The sequence below is a fragment of the Haliotis asinina genome, chromosome 14 (assembly GCF_037392515.1).
Source record: "Haliotis asinina isolate JCU_RB_2024 chromosome 14, JCU_Hal_asi_v2, whole genome shotgun sequence".
In the NCBI taxonomy this organism is placed as follows: Eukaryota; Metazoa; Mollusca; class Gastropoda; order Lepetellida; family Haliotidae; genus Haliotis; species Haliotis asinina.
This window is the reverse complement of record NC_090293.1, coordinates 48,439,764-48,461,203: the sequence shown is the minus strand read 5'-3', so window position 1 is coordinate 48,461,203 and position 21,440 is coordinate 48,439,764. Positions and strand designations below refer to the sequence as shown.

Below are 21,440 nucleotides of genomic sequence, written 5' to 3'. Positions count from 1 at the left end.
CGTGAACAAGAATTCAAAGTTAATTACTCGGATCACGAAGCTTTGGACATGAAGTCCGAGCTGACCAATCATAATCCTAGGTAAGACAAGAGAAAATACACACACCAATGTACCTCATTACATTGCTGCATCCATGATCACAGATTTGTGACGAACTTCCTCTTTGACAAATTCCTCAGTCAGGATGTGCATTGTGTTTATGTAAGTAACAAAATGCATAATTATTATGTCGAAAATGGCAATTCTGAAAAAAACCCTAAAACTGTGCTTCTAAAGTACACTACATTTTTTATCTGTTTTTACACTGTGATACAGAGTGTGGCGAATGACATGATGATAACTGTAGATTCTAATACTGAGAACAAGTAAGCGTGACCGTCAGATTATATCTAATTTGTCTCGCAAATCAGGAGGTGAGCTTCCCTACCGACGATTAATATTTAGCTACAGCCACACCATATTTAAACTGAATTTCACGTCGCAATGTACTGATCAACAAAATCAATAGAGCAATCATATTTAAACAGTCATTTCATCTGTTTGTCCATTGTGTTTTGCCATTAGAAAGCACGATACACTAATGGCTTATACGCACGAACGCAAACCTGCTACAACTCTACAGCAATATTTAAGAGTGTTAAATTTATATCACGAACGATGTCTATTTCAGAGCAGTCAGTGTTCAAGTTATCTATCCGCTTCGTTCATAAGACTTGGAAACGAGCAAAACTCATCATGTTATATAACAAGGACGTGCTTTTCATCACTATGGCAACAGGAAAGATTTACACTGTATAAGAACTGACTTGAGTAATGTCGTCAGCAGATGGCACTTGAGTGCTCTGGCTACGCCCAGTACATATAGAACCGATGACTGCTTCATAAGTGATACCAGAAGGTGAAGGGTATCATCATGGAGTCTTTAGTCCGGCCCCTCTTCCTAGGTAGGTCAATATTCCCTCGCAACTGCTTCCAGTTCAGTACAAGATTAATATTTTCATATCTGAAAAATATTTTTTTGCGGTGAATAAATAATTTTCACTGTTTTTGAGCCTCAAAGTTTGTTACAAGACTCGTGTGTTGATATCTTAAACGTATTTTTTTTCTGCTGTGAATGATTAATATGAACTATTTCTGAGACAACTGCTTCTGTCTCATTACAATATTTTGATTTTGTCTTAGAAAGTGCTTTTAGCTAGGAGTATATATGATATAAACTCTTTCCATGGCAACACCTTCCATCAGTTTCGTGATTTCATATGTGAAACAATGTTTTTCTGTGGTGAAGTAATAATATGCCAGTATATTGTTTTCGAGACACTAGTTTCTATCTCACTTAAAAGCTTCATAATTTGATATTTGTGGTGTGTTGACTTACGGTGAGTTAATGAAGTAAACATATTTTGTTTCTGAAAAAATCGTCTTGATGATCCATGCTATTAGTTTCCCTCCGTCATGATCCCGTAGGCTGGCAATGATTATCACAAAGGTATTTTCCTTCAAATGTACTGTTTTGTTCTGCATATCTTGTTTATTCTTCAACAAGAGGTATTTGTGTTCATCTGTTGTTTTTCTTCCAGTTCACGCTATTCTTTTACTTTGCCTTTCGATTCTCCACAATGTATGAAGCCCATTTCAGGTATTCCTGGTGACTTTTTATGTCCCTTTTAGCAATATTACAGCAATATCACGACACGGGACACCAGAAATGGGCTCCACACATCGAACCCATAAGGGGGATCGAACCCGGATCTTTGTTAAGAAGAGTAGGAAGCTTGGAATTCACACTGTACAAATAAGTTCACCGAGCAGAAAATGATCATTTATCACCTTCTAGCCCCTCACAGGGAGCTTGAGTTATCAATGTCCAGTATGTTGTGTGGACTAAGGGCGTGGCTTCAGCGATATAGTAAATCAGTCAGACATATAATCAGCTGAGGGCCCTTGCCCCCTCTCCAAACAGCGAAGAGGACTTCTCCCATGAAACCCTACCCATTCCATCCCACGAAGAACTTTCCGGAGAATATGCAGACTCCCCAACACTGCAGCCTTCTGCATTACCCAGAGTTGTGCAGAACTCAGGCGGTACTAAAGCAAGGGCACTGAGAACAATGGGGAGTCTGACGACCACATATTTAACATGTTTTTCCTGACTCTTGCCAGTCATGTTGCTCTCAAAAGGGACAGAAAATTCAATGCTAAATATAAAATCATTGGCTTATGGAAAAGGACAAGATCAAGTTTGTTGGCTAGAATGTTTCTGAGTCTGTATATGAGCCTATTCTAAAGAAGTTTGAAAGCACTATTTTCCATGACGCGCTGGACATGTTCAGGGTCGTAACATGGATGGAAGTCGGAGTCAGATCCACAGGCATGACGAAGACGGTTGTAGAAGTAACGAGCCACGCCATAATGTCTTTTAAGACATGCTGTTTAAGCCAAGGAAGGGTATTCACCGACACGGCGCTGGGCAGTCTTTGTTAATTTACGGCAAAGTTGACATTTTCTGTTAACATTTTCTTTAAAATTCAGATGTGAGAGGTCCTGAACGCCAAAGGGAAGCCCTCAGTTTCACATATGAGACCAGTCCACTTTATCCACGCTAAGGATTCGGTGGGATACCTATACTGTTCCACACACTGCTTGTACCCTGATTACATTTGTTGAGTTCTATTTATGAGGAAATTTGTGATTTACTTCAGGGAAGCGGAGGACAATTAAACAAATAAAAGTGCATTTTCTAAAAATGAAATTTATGTACTTAAAGAAACTGTTATGCTTTTTATGGACTATTCATTAAATAAAGTAAATTGTTGCCGCTTGAACTTTGGAGGAACTTCACTTTCTAAAGACAGACCTTCTAACTTATAACAACAAAAGGCCAAAGAAAACCCGGTTTCTTGTAAAAATTACTAAAACTAGAAGAAACAGTTCATGGATTCAGCTGTGCCTTAAAACAAGATCGTCAGGAAACCCAATGTCTAAAAGGCAAAAGTCAATTTGGAGGAAATTAAAATTCCAAAACAAGACAATAAAAGAAAAGGTACTTCTCCAAACAGTCGATTCCTTTTAGGCCAAAATATAGCTTTGGACTGAAAGACAGAAAACTGAATTTTTGAAACAGGCTAAACTCTTTCATCATAATAGAAAACACTCTTATAGACAAGTCAGATCATGGTGAGAATGATAGATATCCTCCCATGGATGTCAGTGAAAGATTCTGGAAACAGTTGAGTTCTGGAAACAGTTGTGCTCTGCATCCTGCGACTGTGTTCTTGATTACGATCATGCAGTTCATGAGATAATAACTGGTCGTTTGTTTGTCTGTTACATCTCATCAGATTGCTTTGAAGTCCAAAAAGTCCAAATCTAATATAGCTCCAGCGCCCGATGGCATTCGAAACCGGTTTGGGAAACTGTTCCCATGTGTTCAAACACCATAACTTCACTGCTTCAGTTCTCACGTGGACCCTGGTGAAGTTCCTCCGTGGTTCTGCAAAGGTCACAGAATGCTCCTTACAAAGAAAGGAGACTTGACTGATCCCAAAACTTTCCGCCTTATCACATGTTTCAATACTCAGTGTAAAAGTTTCACAGGATGTTTGACAAACCTCGTGTTATCTTACTGCTCTTCCAATCATATAATCTACAGAGAGTGGAGTTGACAGAGAAAGGGATGTTGAGGGTGCAAGAAGGAACTTCTTGTCCAAAAATGATTTTGGATGTGGCTAAAACACATCACCACAACCTCTCCATGTGCTGGATTGACTGCAAAAAGGCATATGACTCTGTCCCTCACAAATGGATTCTGAAGTCTCTTCAGTGCATTGACGTCCCCGAGCGACTACTTGATTTACTCAAAGTTTTTGACGAGGTGTTGGTCGTACTCGCATGGGCAGCTGCAAACTTTGGAATCTTTTCCACTCAGAAAAGGGGACTCACAGTCCTTTGCTTTTTTGTCTGTATTTAAATCATTTGAGCTTTTTGCTCAATGGAGAGGAGGGTTATCATCCTGGACCGCCTTTAGCACAGATCCCCAACGCCGCTTACCCATCTCTACATGGAAGACATCGAGCTCCTTGCCAAAGGAGATACCAATTTGAAAGAAACAACTTCTCCTTGTAGAGTCCTATTCTAATGTTATTATCATAACTTTTGAACTCGACGAATGTAATACTCTTCATTTGAAATGTATTTAGGTAGTTAATGGTGGATCGGTCAAGGGGAGGAGTTATTGGGCATTTGTGGAAGACCAGGCCTACAGCTCTCTTGGAATGAAAGTTCAAGACAGCTTCAGAATGCCCAGGTTCAAGACAAACTTCAGGCTGAGTACATATCTCACATAAAGGAAATCTGGAGCTCAGAAGTAATGGAATAGCAATCCAACCGGCTCCTTTGCCTGGACCAAGTCGATTGGTCTCAAATATGAATCTGAGGGCTCAGGCTTCTTTTTGCTGCTCAGGACTACTTCCAACTTGCAATCAACATAATGTGTTCCTAAAAGAAAATATTTGCATGGAATGCAGATTACTCGTTGCTTTTCACTAACGTCTCCATCCATGGTACGACCCAGGCGACATAACTGCAGTGAAACCAAACCTGAGCTTGTCCTTTTTTTAATACAGCCAATGAATTAATTCACATCATTGAATTTTCTGTCATATATGTCATTGAATTTTCTGACAGCAATGTGATTAGAAGCCCTCAGGAAAAGCATTCTAAGCATGAGGACCTCACCTCGGTGTCCTTGGTTTGGTACCTCCTGATCTCTTGGCGCAGATCATGAGAGTGGCCGGGGTCTCCACCCGGAGAACAGCCCTCATGAGACTCTGGTCAGAAGGTTTGCCTTACTGGGGTGTCTACATATTCTCTACTATTCACGAACCCTCTCTACTGCATTTTCATTTTAATCTGTAAAACATAATGATAATAATGATCCTTGATGTTCGAAAAAGATGAGTTTATTATTTTATACCGGCGGCATCAGTCACAAACAACATGAATAGGCAAGTCAGTTATTGATCTCAAACATCGACTACTGAATCCACCAATATCCATTTGCGAATGGTCGTAGTAGAGACTGTTTATCTAGAACATATTCCTCTATCAGTTTTCAAAAGTGTCAAACATATACTGAACTGCATAGCCATCTCACCTCGTTTAGTATATGTGGATGAATCACTCTCGGTATTGTCAGGAAATAGACAGAAAACTTACCTCAATCAGATGATAAACAGATACACCATTCAAATCAATCCTTTTGGTTATTCTAATATTGTTATTTGCAGCATTGCTGGTTCTTACTATAGCGGTCGAAGTAATCCACTGCGCATGCTCCACGAATGCTGACTGCAACAATGGCGGGAGCTGTCCTGATACGGCACAGCCCTGCGTGTGCGTAAATGGATACACAGGAGAGACGTGTGATACAGGTTTGTTTAAGTGGATCATCATCATCATCAGCAGCAGCAGCAGCAGCAGCAGCAGCAGTAGCAGCAACAGCAACAGCATATGTTCCGAATGCAATAAAATCCTCTTGAGACAAGTTCTATTTTAATCTTTTACAGACAATGTTATTTTGTAATTTATTTGGCATATACGTAATCATTATAAAACAGATGAATTTATTGTCTAAATCAAATTAAAACAGACTATTCAACAAAACGCTGTCCTTCTACTGCTACTAGAGGGAAGGATGGTTTGAGAAAATTCAAATATGTTACTCCCTTGGCGTATCTGTTGTCAATATCCGTGTTAGAATTGAACGTCATCTTCTTGACCTTCTGTAATGATTAACTGCATCGGGTGATCAAACTTGTTGGCGTGGCAATTCCAACTGCGTAGATCGATGCTCATGATGTCAATCACGGGGTTGCCTGGTCCAAAATTGTTCTCTTATTGCAGCGCCTGTGTGCACCGCTAGTGGAGGTGAATGCAAGAACAGTGCATCCTGCAACACCGACACCAGCCCCTACAGATGTGTATGCGTGAACGGCTATGGTGGAAGGCACTGTGGTGTGGGTAAATATGTTCTACTTGCGTAAGTCAGTGAGATGAGATTTACGCTGCTTGTTCATCTTGTTGAGCTTGACATGATCCGGTGAATACTAATGTACTGTATGGCCGTGTCACAACTGGTTTAGTCTATTATTGTGAAGGGGTGCACCTTTGTCAGTAGATCGTCAACTTGTCCGAACAGCCGTGACACGGTTTCTGTTTGACGTCTCTGTCGAGACAATCTTCAGCATTGTCCTTACTTTCTTTGAAAAGGAAGCTACTTATGGTTTATTGTTTCTGTCGTATGCATGCTGCGTAGGATTGCTGCATGAATAACATACTCTGCTACCCTCTTTACAGATGTTAACTCGAGGTGCCCTTCCGGGTCATGCATATGTAGAGTAGCACAGGTCAGGCCGAACAAGCTCCGACACTCGGAGCGTTAGCGCAGGCGCATCAGACCCGGGGAACCAGGCTGGCTGGAGCAATATTCTAGCAATATCACGTCAGAGTACACCAGAAATAGGCTTCACAGACTGTACCCATGTGGGCATTCGAACCGAACCGGGGTTTCTGGTGTGACGAGCAAATGTGTAAACCCACGTCCCACGTAGGTGTGTAAACATACAGTAACTGCAAGCAGAAATATTTCCTTTATTGACTCGTATATATTTGGATATTCATATCTTATACACCACTATATTACTTACTCAGCTTTAGTTTTGAGCAATTTTGTGAATTTATATAATCTATAAGTTTCAGCACATTTGCAAGGGTGCAGTGGTTTTGATGTACTTATATGTTTTTAACGGGTAGTTTTTGAAAATATTATGTGTTTGAAACAAGCACAATTCGACTGAAATAGAACCCGGGTGAAAATATATTGTTTTTGTAAGTTTTTTTTCATTTTAGTGTTATAACAGTAGAGGAAGGCTGGTGGAAGGGAAATGATATGCCCCTTTAAGAATTGCAAGATGGACGAGTTATGCTTATTTGCAATATAAGTTTAGACGTATTTTTCTCTATGTATTTTTATTCAGAGATTCAGTCTTAATTTGGTACGGACTTCACAAGTTACATCGTCGTGGTCAGCTTCCCACACTTTATGTTGTCTTTTCTGTTGCCTACGTGTGAATGAGAGAGTTTAATTGTAGGTCGCTAAACACAATAACAGCAATGTCACGGCGAATTGGAATCGAAAAAAATCTTCATACATTGTGAAGAATGGAACCCGAGCTATCGGCGTGGCGAGCGAACATATCTGCTAACCTACCGAAATTACCAATGTGGGAATAGTTACTATGGAGGATTGAAGGTGCTGACTGGTTTGTTGTTTAACGATGCACTCACCTATACCCCAGCTATAAGATGGCGGTTTGTAAGTAATCCAGTCCAGACTGGGCGATCCGGTGATCAACAGCACGAGCATCAATCTACGCAATAGGGACACAATTTTAAAAAGTTAAGGCCCTGGTCGTCCCTTATCCCATGCTCCCCATTGTGTATACTACTCACTGATGTGCATTCAAAATTTAAGTAATATCGGTGGAACATTTTCCAAGATACGGACTTCAAAGCGAGCATGGGGCTGGTCTGGGGTCTGGGAAAAAGGTATATCGGTAGTTAGAATTGAAATTTGTTTTATTTTACGTCAGGGCGGGTTGCACGCCAGGGTGTTAGCTTGAACTCGTGGTGGATGATGTGTAAGGGGCATGTCGAGAGGTACGACAATGTTGACCAGCTCGATGTTGTCCTTTTTCATGGTGGCACGTTTTCTACAGTCTCCCTCGTTTTCGAACAGCTGGTCATGCTGACATGGTCTGGTAAATGTGATTGAATCTCTCGACGATGGCTTGGCTACGGTGTACTCCTGCCATGCCTCGTTTCACACCGACGTTGTGCTGGGCCAGCAGCTGTGACATGGTTCCCATGAACTCGCATCCGGGATCGACTTGAAACACATCGGGCCAGGTCAAGTGACTTCTTCTTTGTTCTTCATCAGCGGTTCAGCTTCCTTGTAGAGACTGGTGACGTTGACGACATTCAGGTTCTACTTGTAGGTTTTGCAGAACAAAATCTTCCCATGATAGGCTACTGGATACAAACTACCGAGAGACCAGTTCTTCCATTTTTTTGTCTATTTCTGGAGAAATATGTCCGAATAATGTAGGAGTTTCTGTGTTCTTGGCAATACATTCTAGATCTTCCAAGGAATTGTATTCCGCATTGGGTTTGTTTGCCAGGGCATTGCTGAATGCCTCGAATGAGAAGCAAGGTGGATTTCCCCTGTTGTATACAAAATGTATGCTCGAGATGTACAATGTATTCAAGAAACAATATATATTTCCAATTGCGTACACACTTTTTCCACTCCCTGGTCCCTGTGGTGGACCGTGGAAACTGTTTTGGGCGTTGCTGTCTTCTTTCATTTGACTGGTATGTGGGCTGGTGTGCTGTGCTTCCAGATCTCCTGGACGACCTTCCAGGGAAACATGGCGACCATCAAAAAGTAGGCCCATCTTTGTTTCGATTGCACCATCTGCCCCACCCTCTGGATATCAAAATGGGTTTCCTCTTGTTCCTCCTCAACATTTTCTACATCCTCATGGAGTTCGTCGTCATCGGCGTCGTCCAGCCTAAACAAGATGTCAGCCAGCAAAGTTGGTCCACATGAGCCAACAATATTAAGGCAGTTTTTGCCCAACACAAGCTGATAGTATTTCATATTTCGTGGATGGCATGTTTTTTCCTAGGGATATAGATCCCATACTTCCCTGCATGTCTCTAATGAAATCCCATTCCTCTCCCAATCTACTCCCGATCCTCTCCCAGGGCAAAAAATGCGTTTTCATTTACTCTCACCTCGCTACAAGTACGTCCCAATGAGATCGTAACGAAATGCCTCGGGGAACTACCGAGAGCTCGTTCCATTCAGCTGAAAAAATCTATCACCTCGTTAACATATAACAAGTACGACAATACATGGGATTGTCAGCCTTTCGCCAGACTGACCCCATGCTCACTAAAAAGGGATTATTTCTGAAACTATTTGATTGATTTTCATGAAATTGTGCACGTATCTCAGCAGATGGATATGCTATAAGGAACACTCTCGATGACTTCATCTGTATCTCGAAATTCATTCGAACGATTTTACTCGAATCATACAGGTGAGTAGTATACACAATGGGGTCATGGAATAAAGGACGACCAGGGCCTTATGTTTTTAAATTAAGTCCTTGGGAGTACCTGGTACCGTGCCCACATTGTGTATACTACTCAATAACCCGATCCCTTTATTCGACCCTTCTGTGTTGATTCAGCCCCCAAGTGTACACCCGGTGGAGGCGTCTGCAAGAATGGAGGGTCATGTGACGTTACGAAATCTCCCTACTCATGCACATGCGTGGGTGGTTATCATGGACCTGACTGTCAAACGGGTATGTACCCGGGTATGTACCTGGGCTTTCACTATACATGACACATAATTCACGACATGATCCTATCACGTGCTAGTTCCAATGTTTTCACATCGATTTGAAAAAACCAAAACCAAACTAAATTCACATCATTATACGCTAGTATTCGTGTCAATAATTACATATTTTCTTTGTTTGTGTAATTTTAATTGAAAAAAAAAAATAAAATAGAAAAAAATAAACTATTCCCAAATCACGAGATTTACAGGGGGTTATAGATTCAGATGTGATGTTGTTACAGCCCCCACATGCGCTGCTAATGGCACCGACTGCAGGAACGGAGGGTCTTGTAACACAGACAGCGAGTCCTACCACTGCACATGTGTCGGGGGCTTTGGTGGTGGTTTCTGTGAGCTGGGTAAATGTGGCGGCCTATATCATTCTTAAACGGTGTAATTGAACACGTCACGTCATGGGTAACATGAATTTAAAATTTTATATTTTAATTATGCTTGATTAGTTGGACATTTTGTAAAGTAAGTTATTTTGGTGTTGTTATAAAATTAATGGTGTATCTTTAATTATACTGGTGTAGTTTAATATTTTACATAGTGAAATCTATACTGATTCAATTCATTCCGAGGGACACAAATAAGAAATCACATGAAAGCAAAAATGTTGCCATATTCATTTCCATGTTACTTCACCAGCTGTATATCGCATAGCATGTGAAGAACCCTGGAAAAATACCGGAACACCTGTCTTTTCAAATTTTTCCCTCAGTATATTATGGTGTATTTGAAAATGAGTAATGATGTGTTTCGTCAGGTTTTACACTGATATAACTTCGGATACGACATTTTGAACCACAGCAAAATAACTCACTACACAGCATTTCCAGGTTATCAACACATGCGTCCATCTACAAATTTCCACCTCTGCAGATCCGGGTTAGAACTGATCTTCAGTAGCACATGCCTGTCGTAAGAAGCGACTAACGGGATCCTTTGGTCAGACTCCCTGACTGGTTGACACATGTCACCCTTTCACAATCGATGTTCATGATTTTGGCCTTTGGAGTTTCTGATTCAGATTCGGATATTAACACACCGCCGCCATATAGCTGGAATATTGCTGGCCGTGGCGTCAAAGAATAAAACAACCAACCAACTAATCTCCATTAACGGAGTATACCATGTTTAAGTACCGATTGCTTTCAGTTAACTCTCTGAAAACTACCCCGAACGCTTTCAATCTGATATGACTGCGGATTAATGGTTTTGTTGTTGTAGCTCCAGCGTGCACTGCCGATGGAGATGAATGCAAAAACGGAGGGTCATGTGACACAAGCGAGACGCCATTCAACTGCTCGTGCGTGAGGGGTTACCACGGGAAGATGTGTGAGAAAGGTATAATACAAGGATACGCTCTTTTACCCTATCTGTTACACGTTTTACATGCACACACATAACCATTCTCCGGATAACAACACCCCTTTCTTATTCACCCGATCTAGTCTTTGAACATTACTGCATAGGGTAAAGCAGATATTATATAAAATGATTTATTTCCGGGCTAATAAAGATGCTATCCGTAGAGCGTTTATTGCTTCGTCTGCTTCCATCTCTGTGCCTTATTTACTATCCACTTGTTATTGTTAAGGATATTGTTACAGCTTGTGTTCTAAACTGTAAATAGACAATATGTGTTAAAATATGAAAACCTGCCTTCTTATGCAACTTTGTATAATGAAAGATTTGTGTAAATGTGTACATTTTGTTCCGTCGTTTAATGGCTGCAACAATGCCAATGCGGCGTTAAATTTTAACTCAATCACTCTGAATGACCATCAAAGAGTGTATCTTCATTCATGCTATTACCCTCAGTGACACTTTAATGTTCATGCATACCTGACTACAAACGCAGTGATTTTTAAAATTCCATGGATGTTATTTATCAAAGAAAGTTAATGAAATGAATCCTGTCATTGACATAGACAACATAAATTTACTAAACCATGTGAATGATAGAATTAAAAAATCTGATTCTGTTGACGGCGACGTCGACGGTGACAAGAAGGATTAGGACACGTAACTGCCATCCATTGTTTTGTATAAGAATGTCGTACTCTTATATATGACTATTGTAATCGTTGGGGTGGTCTCGTTTTAATTTGAATTTCACTACGCACAGTTCTGAAATATGCATCAGTTTACCTGAATTAATTGGCGCTTCGCTGTTCTTTCGAGCAAGACAGTTTAACAGTTTGACTAACTTGGTTCTGTCTCCAGCTCCTGTGTGCACTGCCGATGGGAATGAATGCGAACACGGAGGGTCATGTGACACTACACATTCTCCCTCTATCTGCACATGCGTCAACGGTTACCATGGGAAACAGTGTGAGATAGGTATGCGACAAGGACTCACCTCTTTTGAACCTTTATAGACACAAAAATTTTAACAAGACTCGTGACCCGTGAAAATCGGGACTGGAATTGGCCGCCAGCAATCCATGCCTCTCCGAAGAGATGGCGAACGGCATCGGGTGGTCAGACCAGCTGACGTGACTGGTGCATGTCGTCGTACACGAACTAAGCGGATCGATGCTCATGATGTCAATCACTGGATTGTCTGGTCCAGGCCCCATTACAGCTGTGAAATTATTTCTGAATGTGGCATTAAACACCATAAAACAAGCAGGCAAATGGACTTGGCTTCCAGGAGTACAAGAACAGTGATAAGAAAAGGGAGGTAATCCATTCCCTACTACCTGAATGTAACTTGTTCCAGGCCAAATACTATAAGCGGTTAGTATTGTATTGTCTACTTGTTTCACAAGCTATGTCATACACGTATACGTAGAGCCAAGTTTTAGATTTCCTGGGGCTTTGGACACAATTTCTGCCCAGAGGGGTTCGCGGTTAGATCCTGGGGTGGACTAAAGCAGCTATGGCACTTGTTGTTGCTCAGACTGCTAATGGCTATCCACGTTAACCCACAGTCCGTTTGAGACAAAATGATACCGATGAATTGTAATCTAAAACAAAAACAAATAGATATAAAAGAATCAAACTTACATGGAGTGCAATGAAAAACGGACCAACTCTCGACAAAATGAACTGAGAGAGCTTGAAGTTATATAGTATGAGTGACTGAATGGTCAGCTTCAGTTTGCACTGCGGAGAGAAGCGTATGCAAAAAGGGCGGAAGTTGCGACAACGGAATGCATGTTTGCAAATGCGTGACTGGTTACCATGGAGATACGTGTGGACTTAGCGAGTTTGAAAGCTTGAAAGTATTCTCAGACGGATGTTCGTCCTTTCATGCTAATGACAATCTATTCTAGCTCCCGTGTGTACTTCCGACGGAAGTGAATGTGAGAACGGCGGAACGTGTAACACAGACGGCGCCATTTACTTCTGCTCGTGCGTGAACGGTTTCCACGGAGCTATTTGTGAACATGGTAGGGAAAAGATTACTCACACTTATTATTTCATTTCCTGGTAAATATTTGTTTTTGTTCCTTTGTTCATATGTTTGCTTTTTCTTCCTATGTTTTTACTGTTCCCAATTGTACCTCATTACACGCCAGTTCACATTTTTGAGAGTTTGTAAGACAGAATTCGAAATGCTAAAAAATCACATTTTCAGAGCTTCGACCCACGAATTCAAAATTACGTACCGAATGCAGAGTCAGGTTTGTAAGCTGAAAATATGGATCGCCATTTCATGTCATGATTTTGAAGTATATTACTTTTGATTGCAATGAACTTTTCCACATTGAAAATTTCTCTCAAAACAAACCAGAACCGTTGACGTTTTGAAGTATGTTGGGTAATCTCACATAAATGGATATAGTTTTGGCAGTTAGGATAATATGATTTAATAAGCTACCACTGTATAATGTTCCAGTCAACATTAGGCAATATGTCATACGAATTGTGTTCTCAATATGATTAATCATGCAGGCAGGTTTGTTTGTTGTTGAATGTCGCAATCCTCAATGTTCGAGCTATTTTTTAAATAACAATAATAACAATAATATCTATGCACCAGGCAATCTACGCAAATGTATCAAATATCAAATAAGTAGACGAGAGTAAGTGCATCTGAAGGATGATTTCATGACGTGAAAATGCATGTGTATGATTTCTCCCGCCCCGCCCAAAAAACCCCAACAAAACAAAACAAAAAAAAACAGCCAAAAAACACCTCCACACACACACACAAACGTACACACAAACGTACACACAAACGTACACACACACACACACACACACACACACACACACACACACACACACAAACGTACACACGAAAACACGAAATACATAACACCATCAACATTAACAAAAACAACAAAAACAGAATAAATAACACGATACAAACAAACCAAAAATAGTTAGAAACTGATTTTCACAACTGATAGTCTACAGTAGATTATCGGCCTTCTAGAAAAGATATTCCGCGTGTCTGCTGCGTTGTGCACGCCCATCAAATTTGTATGTTTAGGGGTGGTGATAAAGAGTAATGGTGGTGCGTTCATGAGATATCTATCTTTGAAAAGCTAGTGAACGTTCATATTTCCTATCCAGTTTGAAAGTCCATGTTCCCGTACTAATTTTTGAAGAGTATGTTATGTTTTCTCCTTAAAATGTATTATTACTCGCCCGTAAAAGATACTGCAGTGGAATTGTTGCGACGATATTACGCTTTTGAACTAAAATGAATAGAATTATCATTAGAAACGCCCTTACGTTATCAGAAATGAGAGGGCCACTGTAACTTGATAATGCCTGCAAAGTGCTTGCCCATTATCAAGCCCGTTTAGTGACGTCATAAGTAGCTCAGCTGTTGAAGGTCAGACACCTACGGCACCTTTGAACTTGGGTCCATTATTGACGATATATCTGGCTCACATTCGTCACATGTACCTGTGCCATTATGCACTTTCTTGTCTGTGGCAACCATAACAATTGTACCATAAATTACTACATACAGCGATGAAAATATTGCTCATTTCTGATAACGTGCGGTCGTTTTAAAGATAATTCTATTCATTTTAGCTATATTATTAGGGTTACGCTTACCTATTTTTCAGGGCATTATCATTTGCAGAAGCCCGAGATCTTTCATTAACTGCCCGACGAAGGAGGTCTTTTCAACTAGCCTCCTTCGTCGGGCAGTTAATGAAAGACCTCTGCCTTCTGCAAATGATAATGCCCTGAAAAATAGTTTTACCCTTATAACAATACCGCTAGACATATGACGTCATAATGGTTGCAGTATGACGTAAAATGCATTAGACTTGCTTGACTAAAGGAAAGCTGAAAGTCATCACTGTGTCGGCAGTTCTGTCAAATTATGTTGTAGAGTAGTAAACAGAATACTAAACTGGCTTCCGCAGACTACCATTTTTGTGACACTCCTGAGAGACGGAAGGTCGTTTAGTATCCACCATTTGTTACGTATATCCCATTTGGTTTTGTATTCAGTAATATTTATTAATCCAGGCGACTATGATCAACCCGTTATACTCAACTACAAGTCATCATCTAAAGACAAAATGGTATAGTAACGTAATGAATATTCAAGCTCTTTGATATTTAAAGAATTTACTGCTACAACAACCGCCCTGGCATGGGTAACATTCAGAGAGCGACAAAACGAGCAGAGTTATACAAAGTGTCCAAAGTAATTTTCAGACCGATTGATTTAGAACTTCTACCTCATGTTTGGTTCCAGCTCCAGTTTGTACCGCCGACGAGAGTGAGTGTCTGAATGACGGGACATGCAACACCTCCAACTCCACTCACTATTTTTGCGAATGCGTCAGTGGTTACAGTGGGCATCTCTGCGAAACAGGTGCGTGATAGCCATGTTTTATGTTTGTTTGTTTGTTGTTTAAAGTCCCACTCAGCAACAGTCCAGTTGTAGCCTGCGGTCTGAAAATAATCGAGTCTGGATCAGACAATCCAGTGATCAAAAGTATGAGCATCGACCAACGCAATTGGGATACCATGGCATGTGCCAACCAAGTCAGCGAGCCTGACTCTCGTTTCCTGTTACGACAATCATTGGTTGCTGAAGCAAGGCCAGTGGTCAAGAGCATGAACATCGATATACGAAAATAGGATACAATGACGTGTCAATCTGATAGCCGTGTGTTGTGTCAAGTTTCAGAGAGCTCCCTCAAGCTGTTGAGGGTATTGGTCGATATTTCAAAATTGATGATTGCTTCATTGCTAACGGATTGCAGACATGTTATTGCAGATATGTATATAACGTGATGCAACTTGATACTTTAAAGTGATGCCTAATATATCATGAACATACACTTCCTGGAGTGTTCAAGAAAAATTCATAACTTTATGGTAAGTGAAGTGAAATTTCTAAGACACGAAAAACACCCCATGTTTTCAGGCTCTGACAGCTTTAAAGATATGTTCATCGTCAAATGTTTCAAAGACTGAAACAGTAGTTCCAAAATCGTTTCTGTTCGATTATCAGGAAATGTGATCGATTGGTTGGTTGATTTGTCACTGCGATCAATCTTCGATTATTTCAATTAATCGGAACGCCACTACTCAAGATACGAAACTCTTTTCTGGAAGATGAAGCTTTTCATGTGTAACTCACACCATCCACAACATCCTGCATGTAATGTGAACTTGAAGACAGTTTATGTTTTGTGGATAAAGTCGGAGATAATCTGACCTAGAAGCTAATGATAAGGCTTCAAATCCGAAATAAGGCAAACATTGAACTTAATACTGACGCTTCATATCGGAAATAAGGCAAATATAGAACTTATTACTGGCGCTTGATATCGGAGATACGACGAAGATTGAACTTGATGATTAAGGCCCATATCAGGGATAAGACAAATATATTGTACTAGAAGATATGACGACTATAGGACTTGATGATTGTACTTCATACCGCAGATATGAAGTCTATATAGTCTGATGATAAAGGTTCACATCGGAGATAAGACCAAATAATAATGAATGTAGTACTAAGGCTTCATATCGGAGAGAAGACGAATATAACCTGGACAAAATAAGTTAGGGATATTGGCATTTGAATGACTGATATTTTATTAGTATGTCAATGAATAACTACCTTATTATTCATAAATGTTAGAATTAATACATATCCCTAACTATTTTTGTCCAGTATAGAAGTTGATGATGAAGCTTCATATGTGAATATGATATACGTAAATGTCCTGACGAAATATGATGTTGTTTAGTAATCATATGAATCGTTACAAAAACCTCAAATAGATTCCGTTGCTGTTTCAGCATCGAGACCCGTGAAGGCCCGGGATAGAATAAGCCTTCAGCAACCCATGCTTGCCATAAAAGCCGACTATGCTTGTTCTAAGATTGGGTGGTCAGGCTCGCTGACTATTTCTTGCGCATATTGAGCAATACATTACAGTGAGCAAACACTGTGATCAAACTTCCACAAACAGTGTAATGCAGTTTCGACACTCTCTTACAGTTCAGGGACTCAATACTGACAGTACGATCCTCGAGTAATAAATAGAAGATACTTCAAAAAACATTACTGGGGAAATACATGGAATTTACATAAAAAAGACAATCCTAGAGAAATAAGTGGAGCATACATAAAAATAAATCCCAAGAGAAATGCGTAAGACATGCATAAAATACATTCCTAAAATCCTAAGGAAATATTTGGAAAATGCTTACAATACTTTCCGTGGGAAATGCATGGAGTGTACATGAAAAAACAACAACAAACTTTGGGATGCACACATAAAAAGTATTTTGGAGCCTAACACTGTACGCTAATCTGATTGTATACAACCCAAGCTGAGGCGGTTGGGTAGCCTTGTGGTTAAAGCGTTCGCTTTTTTGACGCCGAAAACTCGGGTTCGATTCCCCACATGGGTACAATGTGTGAAGCCCACGTCTGGGCCCCCCCTACACTGATGTTACTGGAATATTGCTACAAACGGTTTAAAACTAAACTCACTCACTGCATCCCAAGCTGTTCAAGTTTAGACTGTAACTAGTCAATGGAAAATGCGCCCGTAAAATATACCTAGCAAAGACACGTCGCACTTGTTTCTGCTGTCGTTCCTGTTGCATCTCAAAATGTTTGGTGCAACGTTTGAAATCACCACTGTTGCATTTCAGTTTGAGGTCGGTATTGCTGTATATCAATTCATGAATTTGACATTTTCACTGGTGCATAAAGGGCGCGGTGGGGTAGTCTAGTGGTTGATGTAGTATCAGTTCCGTATCAGACCGCCAAAGTTTTCCAGCGGCAGAGTCTCGTTTTGAGATTTCCAGATTCCAGATTTCCAGATGTAAGAACATTACCACATTTCCCAGCTTCACGTCACAAGAGACACATATGGGAATATGCCTAGAAATTATTCGACACATTTAAAGTATGTTTTCTTTCCGATCTATTGTCTCTCCAATGTATATTTCTAGAACCCGTGTGTACCACTGGAGGAAAGCAATGTCAAAACGGAGGCACGTGCATCACGAGCACTGTTCCATACTGGTGCACGTGCGTGAAGGGTTACACGGGCAATCTGTGTGGTGAGTATATTGAGGATGATATATGCGTGCCCATATCACGCAATGTTTACGACACGAGTGCCTAAATGGTGGTATTACCCGAGTGAGAGCGAGAGATATACCGATATTTAGGCACTCGTGTCATAAACACAGTATATTATGGGCACGAATATAATATTTACTTTATTACCGAAATCGTTAAATTGAGGACAATAAACCCAAATCTGCCTTCAAACATGGACTGGCTACCCGCTGTCGCCGTGTGTAGAACGCCAAGTCACAGACGAACCGTGACGTCATGGCATTATTCATGACGTCATGTTACTATGACAAAGTGATATTTTGCCCTAGGGCATTGTATGAAAAATATGAATTCCGATATGTTCGCCCTCGTAGGTAATAAAATATACGTATTATACATTGTAATGACTGTTAATTATCATAAGCAGTGACAGTGTTTCTAGCATTACGTATAACATTTCAAATGAAGGGGGTTCTGCTTTCAGGAAAAAAAGAAATATTGTTACAAACGTGAATTCTCTCAGGTGCCCACTTATTTATAAAATATTTTCCTAACAGAATGGAGTTACATAAACCCCGTGACATGGAATAGGGTTATGCATACCCTTTAGAATTTTATCGTTAGTGGTCCAGTCATATAACTGGATCCAAACTGGATCCGATTCCTAGGATTATCGGCGCAGGTTTGACTTTGATCTTGACGTTATATCATTAAATTATTATGATTATGTTAAGTATAAAATGTATCAAGAAATCAATTAATAATACAGCATTACGATATCAGCTGATTGCCAAGTTCGTGTTTATAGAGAGGGGTAGTTGGAAACAAGAATAGGAAAGCTACTTCTTTTCATCAGTTTTAGTGACATTATATAAAACTAATGTGTGCCTCTCATTATATATTAGCCCATCTCTTGTTTTCCCAGAATAACCGCATTTGAGGTTTTTGTTTTGGAGGGACAGGTTTAGCTTTTCGTTAGTAAGACCACTTCCCAGGTTTTACTTTTTGACACAGGTTTGACTTTGGTCTTGACGTTATATCGTTAAATTATTATGATTATGTTAAGTATAAAATGTATCAAGAAATCAATTAATAATACAGCATTACGATATCAGCTGATTGCCAAGTTCGTGTTTGTAGAGAGGGGTAGTTGGAAACAAGAATAGGAAAGCTACTTCTTTTCATCAGCTTTAGTGACATTCTATAAACCTAAAGTGTGCCTCTCATTATATATTAGCCCATCTCTTGTTTCCCCAGAATAACCGCATTTGAGGTTTTGTTTTGGAGGGACAAGTTTTACTTTTCGTTAGTACGACCGCTTCCCAGGTTTTACTTTTTGACACAGGTTTGACTTTGGTCTTGACGTTATATCGTTAAATTATTATGATTTTGTTAAGTATATCACGTGTAATACAGTTTTACAATAACAGCTGATTGCCAAGTTCGTGTTTTTAGAGATGGGTCGTTTGAAAGGAGAATAGACTTTGACAAAGTAATTTTTTTAAATGGAAAGTTAATTCTTTTCATCATTTGTAGGGTCATTTTAGTAGTTTTTCTCTCCAGGATCTAAACAAGACCGGTTACATGTTCAAACTGTAAACTGTTCTCTGAAAAAATGGAAAAAAATACATTCTCTATCCCCATATTCCTATTACACGTTTCATGCAATGCCGTAAGAGGCAACTAACGGGATTGAGTGGTCAAGCTTGCTGACATGGCTGTCACATATCACTGCATCCAAACTTCGTGGACTCGTGGATCGATGCTACTGAGGTTGGTCACTGTAATGTCTGGACCTTACTCAATTAAATACAAACTGTAGCCATCTAGCTGAAATATTGCAGAGTTCGGCACTAAACAACAAACAGACAAAAAACCAATAATTCGTCGCAATTCGCACGCACTTTTTAAAAAAACATTTTTGTCCCTTCTTCCATTCCAGAAAGTGCCGCGGAATGTGTGGCAGCCTTGGTGTGGTCATTGATAGCGTCTCTTGTTGCCAGTTTCTATCTCCTATAATCAGTATCTTCATGTGAGGTCGTTAGTTAAAATGTGATCATATTATAAATTACTGGATACAGAATCGTTTTTTTCAGCTGACCTTCCTTTTTTAAGTTCGTCCATATCATGAGTTTAACCTTGTTTGTTGTACTGGCGATAAAACATGTGTAAAAATGATGCATACAACAGAGAAACGATATGCTATTTTAGAATGCATGATAAGAAACAAGTACTAATGCCATTGCCATGAAAGATGAGAACATGAAACACATCTGATAATTCAATTTAATTTATATCGAACATTTGGTAACAAACGATGACGCGAGATCTCCGAAATGGGTTCGCTGAAAACAGCTTGTAGCCATTCAAAGTAACTTTTCTGTAATAGATTTTGTTTGGAATCTCTGTCCGATAGATAAAATGAGGTCCAACAGCAGGCTTCACAATATTGGAAAAAGTATCGATGTGGTCACTCTCGATTAAAACATGAGCAATTGTAAAATGCCATTGACGTCTTTAAGACAACTTTAATTATCTTAAGCACAGCCCATCATCAGAGTATTTATAAAATTTCTGTATCGCAACATTTCTCGAGAGTAAAATCTGTCGTCAGATAAAACAATCCCTTGATATAGGTGTCTTTTAGTCTGAAACAGTGTCACAAATATGTTCATCAATATTTGAGAACCAGCCATAAAATAAAGTATGCCACGCTTTACTGAGATGTTTCAATTGAATAAACTGAAGACGAGTGCGGAGCGACTATGCACTTTAATTGACAGGGGCACCTGTTCCGGATAGTTCTTTCTCTGTTGTATGCTTCTGTGTTCAAACCTTGATGACGTGTCGAATAACTGTCAAGCTTCAGATGTTCCACTGAATAAAGGTGCAGTTCACAACACTCCTAAGTCTCTTTGTCATTTGAACACGTTTCTGTATCGTTTCATTCCAAGAAATTGTTTATGGTGTTTTTTGTTTGCTATTTAACGCTGCACCCAGCGATATTCTGTTATATGACGGCGGTTGTTAAATAATCGAGTGTTTAACAGCACAAGTATCTTTCTCGCCGTTGGGATAACATGACATGTGTCAACCGAGTCACCGAGACTGGTCCACGTGGGTTGTTGAAAATCAGTTCTAACCCGGACCTTCACGTATGTAATTGTTACTAGAAACAAGTTAGTAACTTCATGGCATGTTTTTTTTTGTAATTTCACACTCATTACACCAAGTACATAAGTAATCAAGTCTACGAGAGACAATCCATTGAGTGACAGCATGAACATCGACGTGAGCAAATGGTTACGGCAAATAGTAAAGCATGTATAATTTAGAGAGAAAAGAGTACTCCTGGCGATGAATGAGCCCATGCATGTGTTGTTGACGGAAAACTAAAGTTGGTCATGTCTTTTGCATGAAAGTATTTTTAAGTTTGTA

General features: G+C 39.9%; 1 protein-coding gene across 2 annotated transcripts; it reads left to right on the top strand.

Moving 5' to 3' along the window:
- Positions 1 to 837: 837 nt before the first annotated feature.
- Positions 838 to 20,902, top strand: LOC137261743 (adhesive plaque matrix protein 2-like). Of its 2 annotated transcripts, XM_067799527.1 has the most exons (11): positions 838 to 944; positions 5,289 to 5,432; positions 5,905 to 6,021; positions 9,321 to 9,437; positions 9,718 to 9,834; positions 10,709 to 10,825; positions 11,708 to 11,824; positions 12,763 to 12,879; positions 15,162 to 15,281; positions 17,891 to 18,001; positions 19,945 to 20,902. In XM_067799527.1, the coding sequence occupies exons 1-11, from the start codon at positions 914 to 916 to the stop codon at positions 20,019 to 20,021; spliced, it is 1,185 nt and encodes a 394-aa protein (XP_067655628.1). In that variant the 5' UTR covers positions 838 to 913; the 3' UTR covers positions 20,022 to 20,902. The 2 variants fall into 2 exon arrangements, with proteins under 2 accessions (XP_067655628.1, XP_067655629.1); XM_067799528.1 differs by lacking the exon at positions 838 to 944 and having other exon boundaries at positions 5,342 to 5,432; positions 5,905 to 6,017.
- Positions 20,903 to 21,440: the final 538 nt, after the last annotated feature.